Consider the following 21020-nt stretch of genomic DNA (forward strand, 5'->3'; position numbering starts at 1 on the left):
TTGTGCCTTTAGACAAGGGATACAGTCAGTGCAGGTACCTTGTAGCTCTGAGTGACAGTTCAGAGAAGCCTGATCAGCAAAACCACCTGTAACCACAAGACCTTAGGAAACCCAAAAGCTACTCTAACTTGAGAACCTGAAAATCTTGTCAGTGTCAAGACCATGGTCACATTGGTGAAGCTGACAAGGTTGTCATTGCTACTCAGCAGATGTGGGGTTCTTGAGATGCCTACTTCACAAACACACTGGAATTTTGAAGTTTATTTTGGGCTACTGACATTTTGTTTACTAAGAAACATTGAAAAACCATGGATTTGGCACAAACCCAAATATAAACCAAAATATGAGAAACAGAAATCCAGTACATTGTTCACATTTATCTATACAATTCTGATTAAAGAGGGTAACTAAGACTTCTAGAACTGACAGTCATGATAAATAGGATGAAAATATCTGTTCCCTACCACCATCATCTTATTTCCACTCCGATTCCCTATAAGCAAAACATTTACTTTCAAATTATTCTGTGTGGGAGACACTGTGTATCACCTTTATAGACTTCCACGGTTCAACAAGGTATAGATGTTTTCTTCATGAAGAATCTTAATCTTTGAAAGGTTTTTTCTTGTTATCAAAAGAACAGGTTTTCATATCCTGTCATATGTTCCCTTCCAAAATTCCAAGATGAATAATTGATTGATTTTCCTATAGCTAATCTAAATTCTTGGACAATGAAAAGTTGTCTTTGAGCAATATTTCTTTATTTCATTCTAGGTGTTCTAATTACTATTTACTTAATCAAGTAGGTAAGGGAAATGGAAATTACAGAATAAAATCTCAGTATCTACTTGCTAGATAGATCACAGGGAGATAACTTTTATTAGCAAATATCTATACATCTTTATTGTATATTATACAAGTACCAGTAGATGGTGCCTTGGTCTGTCTGGAATAGAAAACCCTATACAACTGGCACATCAGTTACAGGAGTTAGCTCATCCTAGACATTCAAATTATACACCAATTAAAATGATGCATCATTGAGGACTAATTATCTCTTAATTAGGTGTTTTGGTTCCCTTAAATCATCAGCTGAGCTATTAACAGTGCTTCTGCGTTCTGAGAAGTGTATCAACACTGTTAAATATTTACAGATATTCTGGTGGCTCATATTAAACCTTTTCTAAGGTGATTGGAAAAAAAAATGTACCAGGGAGAGTAATGAAATTAACATTCACATTTATCAGTGTAGAAGTTGGCACAATATGGTTGGCAACCTTGTTCTGGTATATTTTACAACAAATGTCCACGGCTCTATCATTTGTCAAAGAAAAAAGGTATAATCTAAGCATCAGAAAACACCTCCACATTTTAGCAATACTCCAGGATTCATGGGAAGCGTTTTGGAAAATGCTATATTGGATATGGGTACATTAAACTCTTTGGGAATATTATACACTCTTGTGATTTTTCTCCACACAATTGGCCTTGCAACTGCAAGGAGATAAGTTACAGATATTCTAACTGGTCGATTTTCCAAGGCAATAACAAGTAGGTTTCTGGTATTATATTTGATTACCTCAGAAACAAAAAAAAAGTAATCATAATTACTGTAACAGTCCACATTTGAGTAGCAATTTTCAACTATATAATGCAATAATTTTACATGTAGCAGATACACCTGTAACAAAGTAACTATGCCACAGAAATTTTAATAATGGTATTTAATGTGTTTAAAAAGAATGGAGCTTAGTTTTCGAATCTAGCACTGAAATAAATGAATCTTTACCTCCATGCTGCTGTCCCACTGATTTAAATTTTAAACTAATTTTTAATGCCTTTTTAGTGGAGTTTTTTTTCTAAAAATAACTCTAGAGCAAAACCTCTACATTGGAATCAATAAACAATGAAAACATCTTTTCACATATTTTAATCAGATTTAACAAAAAATTATATGCAAGATGTAAATCTGAATCTCCAGACGTTTTTTCTGTCAAACAAACTAAATATATCCACTCTGCTATGCCCAGAAAGGTAACTAAATGACCCATCTTGGCAGAGCATCGAAGTGCAAATGTACCATGTGCAGCCATGTGATCTGTTACTGAAATCTCTGTTTCTTTAGATCTACATTCTTCCATTTTACAATCACCAGCTAATTCCTTTACTGTCTAACTTAATGCCTACAGTCAATGCATAAAAACTTACAAAATACTAAGTACTATAACTTTCCTTCAAAATCTTTTCCAAAGCACTGTATAATATTAAATCTATTGTTACCTGAATCACTTCATTCCTACATCCAGACATGAACTTGTATTTGCTTTTCTCCAGCCTTGCAGTCTTACCCTCCTGCCTCTGAGTCTGCGATTTCACATATCACTTCCTTTGGATTCCAGGATGGATATTACCCAGTGCCTAATCTGAGCACATTAAGCTCAACTTTTGCATCCAAGTCTGTTAAGGATAATTTTCATTAATATAAGTCAATTATTACCATTATTATCAATCCTAACTTTGCACTATGATCAATATCATCATGCCTATTGAAACCTGAAGCTAAGTATATATTTACATTTTAGGTTATACTTCAGTCATCTGCAAACCAATCCACCCTGTATTGCTAGATGCCTTCTATTCCTTGGTTTTTTCTGTTCCAAAAGGATTTCATGCTCCTTGCAGAATTGTAACCAAATAGTAGTTCAATGGTTTTATCAGGTTTTTGTTCTTGGTACGCTACTTTCAAATCTCTTTTTAAAGGGGATTTTTATATTTACTGTAAGGAAATATCAAAGTCATTTTGGAAGCTAATGTATCCACTTCATTATCAATACCTGTTCAGTGTTTCAAGAATTATACTGTCTTCGTACATAGCTACACGCAGCTACTCTGCAGTCTCTATGAAAACCATTAAGGCACTTAGAAATTGAATCATTCACCATAAATCATAGGGATTAGATTTAGGTATGCAATTACTGATGGGAGGAGATTCTGTACCAAGACAGCTACATGTGGATAAGTATACATCTTCCAAGCTAAGATTCCAGAATCATGACCTTTACAAAATTCAGAAAGGTCTTAAAATCCAAAAAAGCTCTGATCTTTATTTGTCAGTTTAGTAATTAGGTTTGTGCTACAGTTGTAACTTCTAATGGCAGTGACTGACAAGTTTTACTTCCTGGAGCTTTTACAACATATAAGTCATTCATGAATGTTAACAATTCAAAATGAACTCTAAAACAAAAAAAAATGCTGAAATAAATTATGCTTTGCAGTAAATTTTATTACAAAGGTAGATATGCTTCTTGATTTACATTACGGTCTTTCTTCAGTTGCTACAGACAGGCTATTAACAGGGGAAAGAAAATAAATTCTGAAACAGGAGCCAGTAAACTGAAAGAAAACTACTTTGTCCTTAAAAAAAAAAAAAAAAAAAACCAAACAAACAAACTTGAAAATTTATATATGACGTAGTTTTGATTATTTGTTGTGCTACATAGAAATAAAATGTAAATCTTCGCCATAATTCATTGTTCTGTTTTGGCATACAAGCTAATTCAGGACGCCAAAGATAGTTTTTCTCAGAAACAGTGCAGAAAAAAAAAAAAAAAAAAAAAAAAAGAACTCAACAATATGCTACTGAAGCTTGCAGTAGGCTAATTTAAGAATAATTAAATTCCCTCTTTTCAACACATTTGGGCATTCCACATGTACACTAACATGACTTCTAACTTTGCCGCAACAATAATTGTTCTGTGCTGTGGAAACGTTAGATGAACTATTCTATGATGAAAAATGAATAATTTTTTTTTTCATTAAATAAAAACCTAATTTTTCCAGGCAATGTTTTGCTGCTGAGGTTGAACTTTATAATTTAAACTGACCCTCCCAATTAAAACTCAGACACTTGTGAGTCTTTCATTTACACTTTAGGGAAAGGAAATAACTAGTAGAACAGTTGTTATTATCTCCAGATGCAGCTTTAAAACTGGTAGAAAATTTTGCTGCTCAGGCACAAGCTGAGATCAGGCTTACAATTTTGACCGTTAGAGAGAGATATAGGTGCATGAAAGCAGCTGATCCACAAGCAGGAATGCTATTGCTGCCCTTAGGGACAGAGTATATCAACCAGATAGCCAGGACAATGTTTTAAGGGTATTTGCTTGTTTCATGTGCACTTGTTACTTTTCAGAATACGGGAGCAACTGATGGGAAAAAAAAAACAAAAAAAACAAACACACAAAAAAAAACAACCAAGACAGACCTTTGTTACCAGCTTTAATGACAAAAATCCCTGGCCATAAAATTCATTTCCTGAGACTGAAGAACACGTTATTAGTGCTGTTATTAATATTTGCATAGCTTCAGAAGCCCAAGCTTTATGACTGCTTACTACTTCAGGGACCACTGACCATTATTTGAGGTGCTGGCTACAGTCTGAGTTACTGCTTTTCAATAAACGTTACAGCCTTCAAATTCCATTACCAGTGGAGTCTGAATTACGTCTACCCTCAAAATAAAATAAAAATGAGCAGAAACAAGTCTTGGGGCTTCGCCACATATTTTGTTAAAAAATCTAGCCTATTTAAGGAAACAGCATTTTCTCATGGAGTCCTGTTTAACAGATATGTAAGACACGATACACCTAAAGGGTTGGGACTGTCAGAGACAACCATAGGGACGGTAAGTCTGGATGATAAATCACACCATCTTACTTGGGCAATTGAACCCTCTAATAACAAAGATACTTTACACAGAGTTCCTCTGAAAAGATGCACAAACTACGGTTGTCTATGAAAGTTTGAAACAGCTAAGCTTAAGGGTCTGTGTTCACCCTTACTTTACAGTCACCTCTGCATTACAAGAAAGGGAGGAAAAGTGTGGCATCAACTCCTCCAATAATTCAAGAGAAAAAAATCCAACATTTGTGTGCCAGCATATAACTGCTAAATGCTTCTGAGAAAAACTGGTAGCTGTCCACGTTACAGCTGATAACAGGTCTATTTGTGGAAAAAGCTCTAAGCTGAAGTTGTCCTATATCACCATCTTTCTAATGACCCCTTATGCAACTATGTCACATTTCTGGTTCTCCTTTGATGTCAAGGAAGAAGAGATCTTATAGCTAAAGAAAATGCTTTTAGCATCAGGAACTTTAAAGGCAGCGTTTTCCCTGGAGGGCTACAGAACTCTGACTGACTGAGCACCCAGCTGTGTGCCCGTAGCCATCGCGGACAGAAGGGTGCTGACTAATGGGAACCTAGAGTACATTTTTATAAAGAGAGCAGAACTTCATCTGAAACTGAACATTTTCTGCATAGTTTCTATGGTTGGCAAGTCATTCGCTGCTATCCAGTGCTGAAGAACTTGCATTCCGAGGTCATTAGGCTCACCAGTGACAAAAATAAAATCGGTCCCTGGGTAGCTGCAAATGAAGAGTTATCGTAGACCAGCACACCTTCAGGAAATTTTTGTATGGACACAGCCATCACATATCTCTTTGCAAAGTCAGGAAACCATACTTCAAAAGAGGATATTTTGTGTTAGAATCACCAGGGATTTATTCAGAATTAGGAAAAAAAAAAAACCAACCCTCCAAGCTTGCTGAATAGGTAACATGCATAATAAAAGTAATAGAGGAAGCAACTGTGAGCCATTGATGGAAATAAACAATCACAGGCTGGGATGTACAGTTTTTCCTTGTAATGATGAAAATCTTGAAGATAACTGAATGCAAAATAGAGATAATATAGGTGACTGACAGCAAATTATACTAAACGTCTTGTATAATGAGGAGAGCTGTTCCTTCTCCTACAGAAAATGAAATGGTAAAAGCATTAATTGCAGCACCCAAACCTTCCCAACAAAAGACACAAGTCTTGGCTCCAGTGCCAGCATAGCAGGCAGCATAGGAGGAGTTAGTGATGAAATGCATATCAACAACACGACTTGAAATACCAGTTGCAAAGGAAGTAAGGTCACTCTTTTGGCTTACTTCAGCCTCTGAATAGGGAAGAACCATGACTTCCCTCTGAACCCTAAGTCATAGGAAGCCTCAGATATATATATAATATTTCTATTGTGTACAGAATCATAAAGTTAACATATAAACCTAAACTTGCTTTCTCTGAAAAGCACCCTAACTCCATTTATCATTTAAAGATCTTATCTACTGCTAGAGCACCAGGCATAAGAAATCTATATGGGTAATGTGAACCTCAGATATTTCCTTGGAAAAGAACAAATCACAGCATAAAAAAGTTGAACCTAAAAAATAATCTTGTTGATTTAGGAAGGCAGATACAGAGGACAATATTAATATCCTGAAACAGTTTCCATAATTGGACCTTAGCATTACTTTTCCACTGTATAAAATAGAAGTGACTTAATTTCTAGACAGAAGAAGTATTTTATGAAAAATTAGCAATTTTAATGAAAAATTAGCATTTTTATGAAAAATTAGCATCATCATTGCATTGACTTTTTTGAACCTGCAACTGCACAATATCTCACTACTCCAGAAAATACTCAGTGAAATTCATTCAAATGAAGTCAAATTCTAATATCTATATCCTATAATATAGATATTCCAACCGTATATAAATATAATAGTCTAACCAAATATACTTAGTGTTAAGTGAAGTTTGTAATATTGCAATACGATACAGTCATTCAACCTTTAAGAAAATCAGAGGCTAAGAAAGCTAATGATTAAAAAAGGTTAAACTCAAATATCTAGGTACTAAATACATATTTGTATGCCGTCTTTTATGTATACATGTAAATGCACAAGACATATTGCAAATAAACATTTATGCTCAATAATTTTAACTTTGGATTTTAAAATCTACTGTCTGAAGTCTCATTCACTACTCAAAGCAAAAGTATCATAATATAATTCTTATACACAGAAAATATCGCATGCAAATAATACTAATTGCATACTTCCTGTATGAGTGAAAACACAAAATTCAATGTAAAGCTAAGATGTCAACAATTCTATAAGCACAAAATGGTCATACTAACCTGTATTTTGATTGGCCATGAAAAATTGCTGACATAGACATAGAAAGTGATATTTGGGTTGCTCCGAAAGTTAAATTTTTCACAGGAAAAGCTATCTCTGTATTCCTTAATATTAGCCTTAGAAACTACAGGAATCTCTTCTCCAGATATTGTTCCAGCTAAAAAAAACATATGTCAATATATGTATTTATGAGAAATATTAATCATCATTAAAGATGTCAAAATAAATTTGTACAAGAAACTTAAATTCTTCAATTACTTTTAGTATCTTCATTCTACAACTTTAACAACCCTATATTACAGTTTAGATGGCACATTAGGTATATTTCATACACATACAGAGAATTCACAAAATCTCTTACTCTGGTTTCAAAAGATTATTAATGAATCATAATATTGATAGAAGTTACGTGAATTTTAGAAGAAAGTTTTTATGGTCGACTAAACAGACAACATACTTGTCTCTAGTAATTTATATACATTTTCAGTAAAATCTCAAGGTTAATAAAGCTTGAAAGTGAACTTGTTTAGGTCTTGCATTATTGCTGAAGAGTTTTTGAAGTTCATGAAAACTTTAACAACATACTTCCTATTAAACATGTATAACTTTTTGTAAATATATGGGTGACTGCTCTAAGTTAAAATGCAGGAATAAATATAATTTCTAACTATGGTATGTTAAAATACTTCAGAATTACATTGATGAAAAAATTCTTGAGTTTATGTAAGACAAATTCTGAACCTTCTTTAAAAAGATATTTTTTTGTCTTTTAGTACAATTTTAGTTTAAGCATCATGCTTCTCCTTGGATATGTTTTCAGAAAGTCAATAGAACTAATTCAGTATCTAAATAAAGCTTTTCTTCCTTCTTAAAACAAAGAACAGTAATGGGGTTCAAAGTTGGAGAAAAATAGATAAGCAGTTCTTTTTATCAGCATACACAGAAGAACTTCATTGTTTGATATCAATGTTAAGGTTATATAATTAAATTTTTAGCTTGAACACTGAAACAAAGAAATAAAATCTCAGTCTCTGCAGTAGTTAAGGAAGCTTTTTATCTTAATTAAAATCACAGCATTTCATAACACTGTCATTTTAAAAATTTAAATAGTCTACAAGCTTTTCCTACCAAATTAATTTTAATTGAATAGGAGAGAAAGTTAACATATTAATGAAGCTTTGTTCAGATTGCAAATTATCATCTGAGGTTTAAGTAATATAATTAATAATGGCATAACGATAATGGTGAAAACACATTTGGTAAAGTTTTATTATCAAAATTAGTAACAAAGAGACAATCGGGTTAAAATAGCTTAAAGGATCATGAAATCATACGGGAAAAAGTCATCGCAGCAAAATTCACACTCACCTGTAGAACCAATAGACCATGTAATATTGAGGTTGAAGTTGTTTGATGCATTAATTGATATATCCAAATTTTTATTTGACTAGATAAAAAAATACATTTCAATTAATAAAGTATGTCAGAATGTATTGAATATAACTCTATTGCGCATAAATGGATATAAGGTTTTTTTAATAATCTTCCATTTTTCATTTTAAATATAAATAGAAATGATAATAATTCAGAGCCAAAGGCAATCCTCTCTTTTGCTTCAGTAAGAACAGGGTACAAGTAACCATATAACTACACCAGTTATATTTTCAGATTGTGCTAAAAATAATGAAATCATTTTGTTTATAAAACTAAATAAAAAATACACAGCAAATGGCTACATTTTAATTACAATCCAGAAATTACTGTTCTCATCTGCTACTAAAGATTTCTTAAGTGAAGGGTATACTCCTTTAATTCCTCTCAGGAAGATAATTTTTTTATTCATGGGAACAACAATAAATTAAAATATCTGATAAGTTTTTGGAGTATTGGTTGATCTGAAGTACATCCACCATTTAGAAAGTTTTCTCAATGAATGCACTGGAACATTTTCAGTGCTCAAAAAGATTTGGAATATCTCTAATACCTTATAGGCACTTGGGAAACTTTTAATCATGGTGAACTACAATGGAAATCTTAAACATCACTCTCCATATCTTGTCTAAAGTTAATAATATTTTCTTACCTGTTCTGGATTTGCTATAAAGTTTATGGCAGTGTGATGGCGATCATCCTCTTGTAATAAGCTGAAAGTAAACTGGTAATCAATCAAAAGGCTGTCTGTGGGCAAAACAGAAAGTAAAAATGATAAAATAGATTCAAGTGTATACATATTAATAATATGTTATGCAAGTACCTAAAAATTTAACATTCATTTTTATTTTGAAAAGCATGGAGTGATCTTCAAGTCAGAATTAGTCAAATGCATTTTACCGTTTAAGGATTTGCACTGTAACATCTTGAAGCAATAAAAAAAATAAATAAAATTAATAAAATTAAGAAATTAAGAAACAGATTCTAACATTGAGTCAGTGCAGCTATTACACATTACTTGAAATAGTCATTCTTCGTAATTATTCCAAAACACAGTATCAAGAATTGTTAGTGTTATCAATTCCTATCTTTACTCTAAAATCATTATTCAGAAATTCTGTTCAAAATGCATTTAAATATTTTAGGTTTACAATCATACGCTTTACTGTGTTATATAAATGGTTTACATAGCTACATTACCATAACACATTTTAGAATTTCTAGGTTCAAAAATTGTGGAAAAAAATTGCATCTACAGTAAAATTATGTAGTATGAAGGCAAGATACTATAGTAAATAGGATTACTAATAATAAAATGGCATAGTGGAATTTTGAATAGAAATTATGTGACCACCAAGCACATCCTTTGTAAGTTGCCAGAATTCTAAGAGATTTTAAGCGGCAGGCGATACAAACTTTTCGTACAGAAGTGAGTGGCTGTTTAGTATTAACTCAAAAGGATTACATTTCACTTCCAAATGGCATTTGTTCTGCCCATATTTCTTTCCACCTATGAAAGGAACAGAGTCTGCCAGGCAGTTCCTGTTCATGCCGTTTCTGTCACTGCGCACCCACAGCACTCCCTGATGGCCAGCTAAAGTTGGCATCAGTGCAGAAAGGAGAAAGAGCCATCCTCAGATGTCCCAAATCATGTTTAACCCTTCCTGGAAGGAGCATTAACTGATTGGGACAAGTCAGAAGGCAAGTTCTGAGCTATACCGTTGTGCTCCTGAAGTTGGAGGAATGAGATTAACCCCTAGTTAAGTCAGATCCATGTCTTGATGGGACCAACACCACACCAGCAGTGTGTTACAAATAAAAAAATATGTGATCATAAAACCAAAACCAGTAAATACAGAGAGTGAAAGATTAAGTCAAAGCTGGAAAAAGCTGTGTCAGCCTTTTGTTGGACTCAACAGTTTGCTTACTGCTGACAATCACTTTTTCTGCAGCAACACATCTGAAAAAATAAATTCTATTGTATCCCATGGGAAGCCTGACATAGGAGAGAAAAAAAGCTTAATGGTTCAACGAAGCATGAATACAGCCCACTGTACTGTCTTAATAGTGAAAAAAAAAAATGATTTGGATTTTTTTTGGTTGTTTTTTTTTTTGGGGGGGGTGGGGTGGGTTTTTTAATTATTATTTTTTTTAATTGTTTTTTACAGTGTGGAAAGAAAATAAAAAAAAAAATAAAGGAGTTACAATAGAGGAATTACCATGACCTTTGAAGGCAAAATTTTGACTTTATTATGACATGAAACAGAACAAGGTCTTAAAATAAAAAGATCAGTCAGGATGAGTTTGGTACAATGCTCTGGGCGATGCTCTGCTTGTGTTGAGAAAGGAATATACTCTAAATAATTATAAAAGATAAGGTGGGCACCTGAAGGAGATAAGGAGACCATCAAGTCAGGAAATCGTTGAAGAAAGAAAATTGAAAGGTCTACTCCTCCTAGATCCCACCTATTGTGAATGGAATGATTAGGTGTCAAAATCAAATGAGTATGTATGTAAAGATGTTGTGTAACCTCTCAGGAAAGCTGTATAAAACACCTAACTTTTCACTGAAAACTTGGGAGCTAGTCTGTCCAGTGTGAATCGGCTAGCTCCCCAACGTTGCACGAAATAAATACCTTTTCTGCTTAAAGACAAAATTTGTCTCTAAGCAGTTACTTTGTGCCGTTTTGGCATCAAAGCCACCACAGTTCCATTATTCAAATAAGAATAAGCTTACCTAGATGTCTTAGATAACAAGTTCTGATCAGGTTTTTGCAAGCTTACGAGGGCAAAAGATGAATAAATACTAAATTGAAACACCCCATTTATTTATTAATACTACTCTACACTTCTATAACTATGCAAATCTAATTAATAAAGTCTCATTGACTCCGGTCAGTGTGCCATATCTACATATTTAACAGTAAGATTATCACTGCAGCAGAACATATTAAAGGTAGCAGGACAGCAAAAGTTGGCAAGTGGAGATTGACCCCAATTAAAGGGATTAATAAAACCTTTAATAATCATGCAAGACCAAAAGGCTAGCAATAATGTATAGATATGCTAAATCTACTGATCTGGTTAAATAGGGGTCCAATGAAATAGGAATGACTGCTTTAGCATGAATTTTTGTAAACGTATGGTGGGCAAGCACCACAGCTTCCACATCTACAGAAATTCTGGCTAATGGAAAGGCTACAAGATGCAAGAAGCAATGTAGACAGGCCTTCTGGCCAAGAGTGTGTTGATTTGCTCACAATGTCTGGAAAATTACCATTTTAAAATGCCTTAGTCGTCTTCTAAGCCCTGATTGTGCCAGTAATGTATAGTTCAGATCTCATCATAATGCAAAACTGTGAACAGACACAGGGTGCCCGTCTCCTAGTCATATGAATGGACAGCTTTTCTGCACACAAATTTAATAAAAATTCGAAGTCATTTACTTCTAAAACAATATGACTACTTTGTTTCCAGGGGGTTGCTGTTCTTGTTGTTGTTTCTTTTTTTTTTTTTTTTTAAATACATATATATTTATGTTTTACTGGCTAAAACCCAAGAAAAAAATAACTTGTTTTTCAAGGAATGCAAGAAAAGTTCTTACATTAATAAAATATGTTAATCTATACCAGGGCTCCTCAAACTTTTTAACCAGGGGACCAGCACGTGGATGAAGTGGCAGGCAGTCATCTGCGGCTGCTTGGTTCCCCCCCCAACCCATGGCTGGGGGGGGGGGGGGGGGGGGGGGGGGGGGCGAGCAGGGTCTGTAAATACCGGGGGCCAGATTGAGGACCCTGGGGGGTTGTATCCAGCCCGCGGGCCATAGTTTGAGGACCCCTGATCTATACAGCTCCACATAACTGTAACAAATCATAAAAACACTTTCATTTCATTTTTTGTACTATATTTTTACCCACAATGCAGTTTAGACAGTAAATGATGAAAACAGTAAAAGTTCATTACGCATAGCACCTTTTATACTAAAGATGTCCCAAAATATTTTATGGTGTTATTAATTACTCCATTAATCGATGGTTAATTAATTAATCAGATACTTAATTATTATTAGATATGAGAGCTTGACACATTCCAGTTGCTCCCTCACATAAAGAGCAACTCCACCACCTCTCCCTGCTGGCCTGTCTTTCCTAAAAAGTACAGAGCCAGCCAGGACAGCATCCCAGTCATAGCAGCTCTCCCACGATGTCTCTGCAATTGCAGTGAGCTCACGGCCCTGTGACCCCACACAGATCTCTAATTCTTCCCATTCACTCCCCGTGCTGCATGCACTGGTGTAGGGGTGTTTCAGAGAGCTAACTGAACATGCAGGTTTCCCAGGAGGGGTGCAAGAGGGTTCACCATAGCCACACACACCCTTGAGGTGGTTGGCCTCCTGGTACTCATCTTGGGAGGCAGCTACCAATCTCTTCATACACAATTATAATTCACAGGAGATACCTAAAGGATGTACAACTTCAGTGAAGCAGAGAGCTCTGCCTAATGCAGTCCTGTGATTCAACAGTGCAAATGAAGTCAGGTGCAAATGAAAGAGCTGGCACTGAGCAAACATTCCTTCCCCTCTTTCCAAAGACTGCAGAAGTATGCTGAAGAAGTTTCACAGCTTCGAGAAAAATTTACTTTCATACTCAGGATACATTCTGGTTGGACAAAACTTTGAGAAAGATTTGCCTGGGCCTATTCTTAAATTGCACATCCCAAATCTCTGGAAGGCTCTAAAGCTAGATTTTATTAGAATATAAATTAGTAGAACTAATTTAAGAGGAAATTCAAAGTGAGAGTAGAAATTAAAAGGGATTATAAAGATGACTATCTAATACATCCTGCTGCTGTCTTTCTTACTTGCCTTCCTCCTCACCTTTTCAATCTATACTTCAGGAGACTCTTCCCCCACACATACTGAGCAGCTCTCAGGGAAAATATCACACCCCTCTCCTCCAGAAAGCTTCACTTTTTACAGACTGCAGCAGGCAGAACAGCTGTCCTTCCCACTTCCAAGCCCCGTGCTGAACATAACCCTAAACCATAATCTATGCCAATACATCGTAAGTGCACATAAGCAAGCTCAACAGTTACACAGTACATCACACCGTATTTCTGAATTCATATGCCATTCAGCCTAGATGGTTTAGCCTGGGAATAAATACAACATTTAAAGTAAAATTTAGTTGTAAGAGTACGACCTGTTCTGAATAGTTAAATGTACAAAGAATAAAATGTGTAATAGCTAAATGTAGCTATTATTGTAAGCTATTTAAAGTACACTCAGTATATCCTGTTGATACATATTGCTGTGTACATTTACAATCAGGAATTTAGGGAAGACTGAGATTTTACTCCATGTATTTGTTTCTACTGCAAACCTTTAAAAAGCCACCATAAGTATTTTTACCCTTTACATAAACATGAGACTTTTCATAAGTGCTTCTGTTTATAAAGGCACACAGAGAACAGATTAATTAGGAAATATATTTGGATCACATATAATGAGAACCTAAAAAAATTCTCACTGCATTTATATTGTAGCATAAGACAATGAAGAAAGCACAAAGATAACAAATTCTAAACATAATCCAACTGCCACATGCGTAACAACTGATAAAACAATCTTTCAATTTTCATCCGGTTGACCTATAGAAACAAGACTAAAACTGTTTTCAAAATCTGGTGAACACTGAAAACGTATTTGTTTATTTTCAAACAACAACACTTCCACAAGAGGTAGCAATCAAAATATTATAAATGGCCATTAGCATCCAAAAATTAAGTATACAAACTTACAGAATTGTTTCAGTAAATTATAGAACAAAATGTATGATTCTTTAGAAGTATCATTGATGCACTCTATGGTTCATTAAAGTGACTCTCATTTTTCTTTAATAATTTAAAAAATCTAGAATATGAATCCCACCTTTTTCTCAAAACGTATTTCCTCTATTTAAACTTAACTCTCAACACATTTTAAATTCACAAAGTGTCGATTAGCTATTACGATTTTTGCAAAGAGACTAGGTAGTTAACTATCTTGAACACTGCATAGATTAGTCTCTTCACTATGGAAAACATGTTAATGACCTTACAGAATGAGCACTGCCTTCTTCTCTTTTTCAAAATGTTAACTGAAAAAGAATTTACCTGAAACACACCATTTTTTTTAACAATTTCTTGCTTTTCTACATATCCCTTTGGGAAATATGCAGAAGACAGCTTCACCTTAGTTTTGGATTGTTTCAGGAAAATCCTAACATCCAACATTTCATTTTTTTATGCCATCAATATCTTCCATGTTTACATTTTCCCACTTAACATGTTTGAAATATATATTATTTAAATAAAATAAAAAAACCAAAAAAAAACAACTTGATGTTGAGAGTTTCTCTACACCAATGGGCAGGGGAAGGAGATGGAACCACCATCACACTACAACAGCAATAATCCCTTCCTACTTTGTGCTGGTACAAATGACTATAAAATGCTTAGTGTGTTGTTGGCTCAGCTTTGCAGCCCTGAACTTCATCTCAAATCTGATATAAGATACAGGTAACTCAAGTGGCAGACAGACAGAATTTAAACAGCCACACACTAGAGTATAATCTACAACCTCCCTGAACTTTTACGTCTGAAGTTTCACAGGAAGATTTCTTGGGGAAATAGAAATCCCCTACCCAAACTCAGAGCCCACAGCTCAGAGCTTAAATCCACCCTCACCACCACCACCACACCTCCTAATATTTGGGATAGACAGCTGGATATTTTTGAGCCAAAAGTTCTCCAAGAGTCAGCCCAGTGCATCGTAAGCACAACTACTACAAACATCAGCCACCAAGTCACGGCAGCATAGCCTCCTCTTCAGAGCTTTCACCAGGAAAACATGGTGGGGGGTGCCTTCTTTTTGATAGTATTGAACCCAGCTCCTCCTATTTTTGCCTAGCAGGGTGTGTGCCCCATCATCTTAGTGTAGGCAAGGGAGAAGCAGCAGAAGGATTCACACCAGCAAAGGAAAAAAAGATTAAATTTGCACATGGAAAGAAAGAGAGCAGAGGAAGTGAAATGACACAGACACTCAGCAGGGGGAGGAGCGTCCTACAGTCTGATTTCTGTTTCCAGGAATGTTGCTTCATTTTGTATTAAAAAGTCATTGAATGAAATAGAAAAAGAACGTTGGGAGACCACAATACCATCCTGACATCATCAACGGTCAAATATAACAAGGACATCTGGTTATTCTTTTCACATCTCTACTTTGATTTTTTCAAAACCCTTGACTGCCTTCACAAGGAGTCATTAAAATCGATTCAAAATGTCAGTAATGAGCACATATGAGAACACAACAATAATTAGGCAAAGAAAGCCATTTAATTAAATGAAGAAAATAAATTTCAAAGCAATCGTTTAATCCTAGTATTGCTGTTAATTTTCAAGAAACTGTTCTCTTTTTTTAATGAAGGCCCATGACTTTTAATATGGTTAATATAGCTTAATATGAGAGTTTTATATTAATATCCAACAAGGAACAGACCTATTCCCATACGCAAGCTTTTGTATTAAAATAAAATTTTGCTATTTCTAAAATGTCAGAATGTTCCCAAAAGAACAAAGGCCAGACAGAAGTCTTGATTTGAAATTCTACTTCAGTATTTCTGAGTGTTACCACAACTCTCTGAGAACATATAATTACATTGGTAATTATTTTTAAAATATGTTTTTTAAAAATTTAGTGTGATTAGTATGAATCAGTGACAGAGTTATATACAAAATGCTGTGTTAAAGAGGAATATTATGACTGTAAAATGAACCACTACAATCAAGGGTGCCTGTGAATTATTTTTGGGTGAGTGCTCACTTAATGGGCAGCTATTCAACACTTTGTTCTATGTTCAGTACTCAGTGTTGGGCCCATGCCTCATTTACTACATACTACAAAAACCCTTTTCTAAAGACAGAATTAATTTCTAATGTGGCTTTCTATAGTATTCATCACTATCATTTTCTAAGTTCTTCAAAAAAGTTAATGAATTTGTTACAACATTACTGTCAGTTGAGCAGGCATTATTAGTCCCATTTTATAGGGCAGGAAATGAAACGAAGAGACCAAGGACAAAAACATCCATTAATCATGACTAGCCAATCTGAAATACCTAGAGTTAGATTTTTTTTATATTTTGAATTATATAACACTACATATGATCGTTCTTATTTTGCAGTTCCTTCCATCATTCATTGTAATTCTTTCCCCTTTTACAACAAAACAGGACAGGAACATACATTAATCTTTCCATTACATTATCACTGATTCGTCCCCTACAAATTCATTCAGTGCATTGTAGAGGGAAAGTTCATTGGGAAATAGTATGTAGCCATGTTATTAAAAGTTGTACAATCATGCCCTAATAAAACTCAAATGAAAAATGCTTGTTCCAGCAACCTTAATTCTTCTACTTGCTTGGCACTCACTGCCTAAATACTATATTTCAATAAAGGGGTTTTATTAAGTAATTTTAAAAATCAGGCTGGAGTAAATTCTAGAGAAGCACTTTACTTTTCAGCTGGCTTCTCCCTTTCCCCAAATCTTTCCAGTAGAGCATCCCAGTTTACTACATCTTTCAGCTGAGAAGGAAGAATGAACCCAAGTTCCCAGAAAGGGAGCAAGAGCACAAACAACTGAACACATTCATGGGTTTCCTAACTTTGGCCACTGGCCATTCTCCCACATCCTGTTACATGGCTTCTTAAAACACATTTCTGAAAAAGAACAACATGGCAAAAGATTTTCACACACATACAGAATTACTGAGAAATATGCCTAGCATTTTGGCTTCAAAAGTTAAAATTTAGCGAAAGTTCTAAGTCAAAAGTACTGTAATACATGTCAGACAGCCATACAAACAGAGCATGCAACCAAACCCATTCACAACACAGTCTCATTCCCAACTACAACCTAATTATCACATTTTATAAGTGTTAGGTAAAGGTCACAATCTTTACCTGATCAACGACTAAAGTGTTTTTCACTGTTTTTCCAGATAACAATAATAATTTCTATTTTGTGAATAGAAACCTCATAAAATAGTGCTGTTCTATATTTATTTCTTGAAATCAAGGTTGTAAGAACCTCCCTCGTGGTTGCAATATCAGACCCATCACAATCAGTCTTCCCACATTTTTCTATTTAAGAAACTCTCTATTCATGCTGATTCTAAAATTCCTGCTCTTACCTCTTCATTGCACAGGCAGTTTGTCTTTTTGTTGCTCTTTCTAGAGATTGTTCTCTATTTTCAGTAAGAGATAGTTGAGAATCCTATTCATATTCCTCTATACTAGCAAAAATCACGTTGCTTTTGAAAACGAGTTCCATTATCAAATGCTATACATCATATTCATTTGTGACCAAAATAAATTCTCCTTGTATTACATCAAATTTAGGGGCTTACCACCAGACCTATTTTCAGTCAAGATAATTATTTTGAACTTTCAGTGTAGCTGCCTGATTCATTCCTCTGTTGTCTGTATCTAGCAGTCATCCACTGCCTCATTTGCATTGTTATATTGAAATACGTTGGCATCTGACATTACTTGTCCATTGTGACAACACAAAAAGTCATTTACTGTGAAGTCTATATTATTAACTAGCCAAACTTGCATTTTTGCTTAAATGTAACAAGAGCAGAATGAGCTTCAAAATACTCCAGCATTTACTATTTATATGCTTTTTTCCATGTAAAGAAAGAGCATGTGAGAATCAATTTCACATAAGTTCAAAGTTTTTAGAAAACATATAGCAACAACATTTCATTAGTTTTCTTTCTGTACTCAAAAAAAAAAAAAAAAAAAAACCAAAACCATATTAGGCTAAAAAGCCCACAAAGAGACATAGCAATTAGTGTCATAATCAGCAAATTGGTTAACCAATTCTTTTTTTAAACCTAAATCTTTTATGGAATTTTCAGCTGCTTTTTTGAAAGGTCTAACAAGTGGTCAATTTTGATGCTAAGGGAGGTCCAGATACAGAAAAATCTGACCTGCGTTGAAGTTTTATTCATCCAAACATGATTAATAATCTAGGCTTGATCTATATTGACTAAACTTTCCGAAGACAGATGTGCTCACAGGACGGATAAGTAACCCTTGATTCTCTCTACTGACTACAGAAAGACCTAGAAGGCTAATTTAAGGCTGGACACATAAGTTTTAAAAAGCTATTTAGGTGAGAGACATCTCATTGTAACTGTCAGAAGTAAATATCTAGATCTGCCAATGTTATGGTAAACAAAGGAAGACTTGTTGCTGAGGTCTAAAAAACGAGGAACATACATAATTACCTGGGTTCTTTTTAGCACACAGTCTGAAGATGATGCTACTGAAGCTGTTGAACATGGACCACAATCAGACCTCTTTTTTTTTTTTTTTTTTTTCATAGATATATCACCAAACTCTTAACCTAAACAACTGCAACCACAGATGGGGGTTCTGTGAACCGCTGCAGACCCTTTTCAAGTTCTGCCCAGGACCACGGTCTATACACAGAATTTGGAAATCAACAAGAGAATTATGAACCAAATATTAGCACAAGAAGCAAGAATAAAGAAAAATGAATGCATTGATTGGCAGTTATTTAAACATCAATGTTAGAAAAACAGTTTAGACATCTCTGATGATGGAGCATTTTAAAGCTTATGGCATTACAATAAGCTAAAAATATAAATCTTATTACTTGATAGTAAGGAATGCTCAGTAAATGAACTTTTGTTTTGTCACAATGGACAGTCTTTGTAATATCTTAATTCTTGAAGTGTTGGAAAAGTACAAACAAAACCAATTAAAAAAAATCTCATTAAAATATTATGGTAGAAATTCGAATTTATCTCTCCATGAAATTTTCTTCATAATGATCTAGATGCTTTACCAGCTTTACAACACTCAATATTACAACTTTAATATGCAGCATCATTTTGCAATATACTAGCACAAATACTCACTAACCTGATTCTAATTTTTTTCCTTAGTTATATAGCCTATGCACACTGAAAAGAACTCTGATCTGCTTGTTCTGATAACTGAACTGGCACATCTAAGAAACAACATTATTGTTCGAGTTCATGTGTTATTGCCAAAGAGGGGTGTTACTTGCCATATAATGTACGAAAGTAGTCAAGTTTTAATGTTATTTTAAATCTTGCTCTTATGCTGTTCAGTTTATTGTACAAACCCTATGAAGTACTTTGTTTCCTTTTAGAAATGAATTTATTTTTATTTCTAAAATGGATCAATGCCCATAATATGAACATGGCAAAAGTATAAATACTATTTTTTTTTTTTTAATGTTTCTATGCATATATATGCTCAAGTTTTCGTATAAATTCAGAATACTCAGAAGTTACTCACACAATAACGTCTACGTAGAACATTAGCAGAGTTTTTATCCTGGTTCTTGAATAATTCAACACAGATATCAGCAATTAAAGAAACAACCTGTGGTTGATCAGGCCTTAGGAGGAGACAGAACATGTGCTTCATAAATTGGCTACGAATATACACAAATAAGTAGGTACTCATGTAATATCTCAACATTTTCAAAATTCTTTTCCTTCCTTTTTTCTCATTATTTAGTTGAACTTTGCTTAAGAAACCTTAAATCTACAGTCCAAATGTCAGAACTTACCCCATGTTGCTTGACTCTACATGATTTGTACAAAACACACAATGTAAATTGAAGTTGAGATGTTTCAACTTTGCTGAAATTCTTTGCTGCTTCTCAAACAATTTTAACATGTCAGTTCTGAGAACAAAAATCTCTCATAGCAAATAAATCCAGAACACTTTCAGCAAAATTGTACTTCATACTGGACAGAAACGATGCATATCGTACACCTCACTGTGCAGTCTCCTCTATTTTAAAGTCATGAATTGCAGCAGGTATTTTTATTGTAAAAAAATATAATATGCTAAATCACAGTACTTGCACATTGGAGAGCAGAAAACCTTTTGCATTACATCTTTGAAAGGAAGACATAACACAAGCACCTTTATATTATGTATATTTAAAGTAAAATCTGATTATTTAAATAATAACATTCTCACTGCTTTTTGCTCATGCTAAGAATTGAGTGCCAGTTCAGCAGAAAACACTGAGGGAATGTTAAAATTCCAAACATTCACAAATGAGATTACATCTGTAATATTGCCTAATCCAGCCTACACAGTCTTTAAAACAGATAGGAGGAAATACCTCAAACCTTAGTATAGAATAAAGTACAGACTGACAAACTTGAGAAAGAAAAAAACCCCAGATTGTTTTCCCTGCTTCCTACAAATTTAGCTTGTAGGGCTGGCAGTTAAGTATATAAAATAATAAACCATTTGGTTTAACTAAGCAAATGGAAATAACAGAGGAAGCAAAGTGGAGCTCAAAAGGCTGTTTTTCTCAGCCCCAGCAGAGTCACCCACTCTTCAGAGATTTATTCTTTGCCTGAGAGAGGGAACGTTGGCCACCATGGCAGGGCTCACTGAGGCTTTTCTGAAAGTGACTTGGAAAACTCAATTTCCACCT

The 21020-nt window shown here is 34.4% G+C and overlaps 1 protein-coding gene across 2 annotated transcripts in view; it reads right to left on the reverse strand.

The window, feature by feature from the left end:
- ATRNL1 (attractin like 1) overlaps positions 1–21020 on the reverse strand; it is a 526081-nt gene that overhangs the window by 291295 nt on the left and 213766 nt on the right. For both annotated transcript variants that reach the window (XM_040607278.1, XM_040607277.1), the window contains exons 22-24: positions 9108–9202; positions 8393–8471; positions 7024–7181 (exon numbers count right to left, since the gene is read on the reverse strand). In XM_040607278.1, coding sequence (XP_040463212.1) covers positions 7024–7181; positions 8393–8471; positions 9108–9202 — 332 coding nt within the window. The remainder of the gene's footprint in view (positions 1–7023; positions 7182–8392; positions 8472–9107; positions 9203–21020) is intronic.

Source organism: Falco naumanni, chromosome 9 (assembly GCF_017639655.2).
Source record: "Falco naumanni isolate bFalNau1 chromosome 9, bFalNau1.pat, whole genome shotgun sequence".
Classification (NCBI taxonomy): domain Eukaryota; kingdom Metazoa; phylum Chordata; class Aves; order Falconiformes; family Falconidae; genus Falco; species Falco naumanni.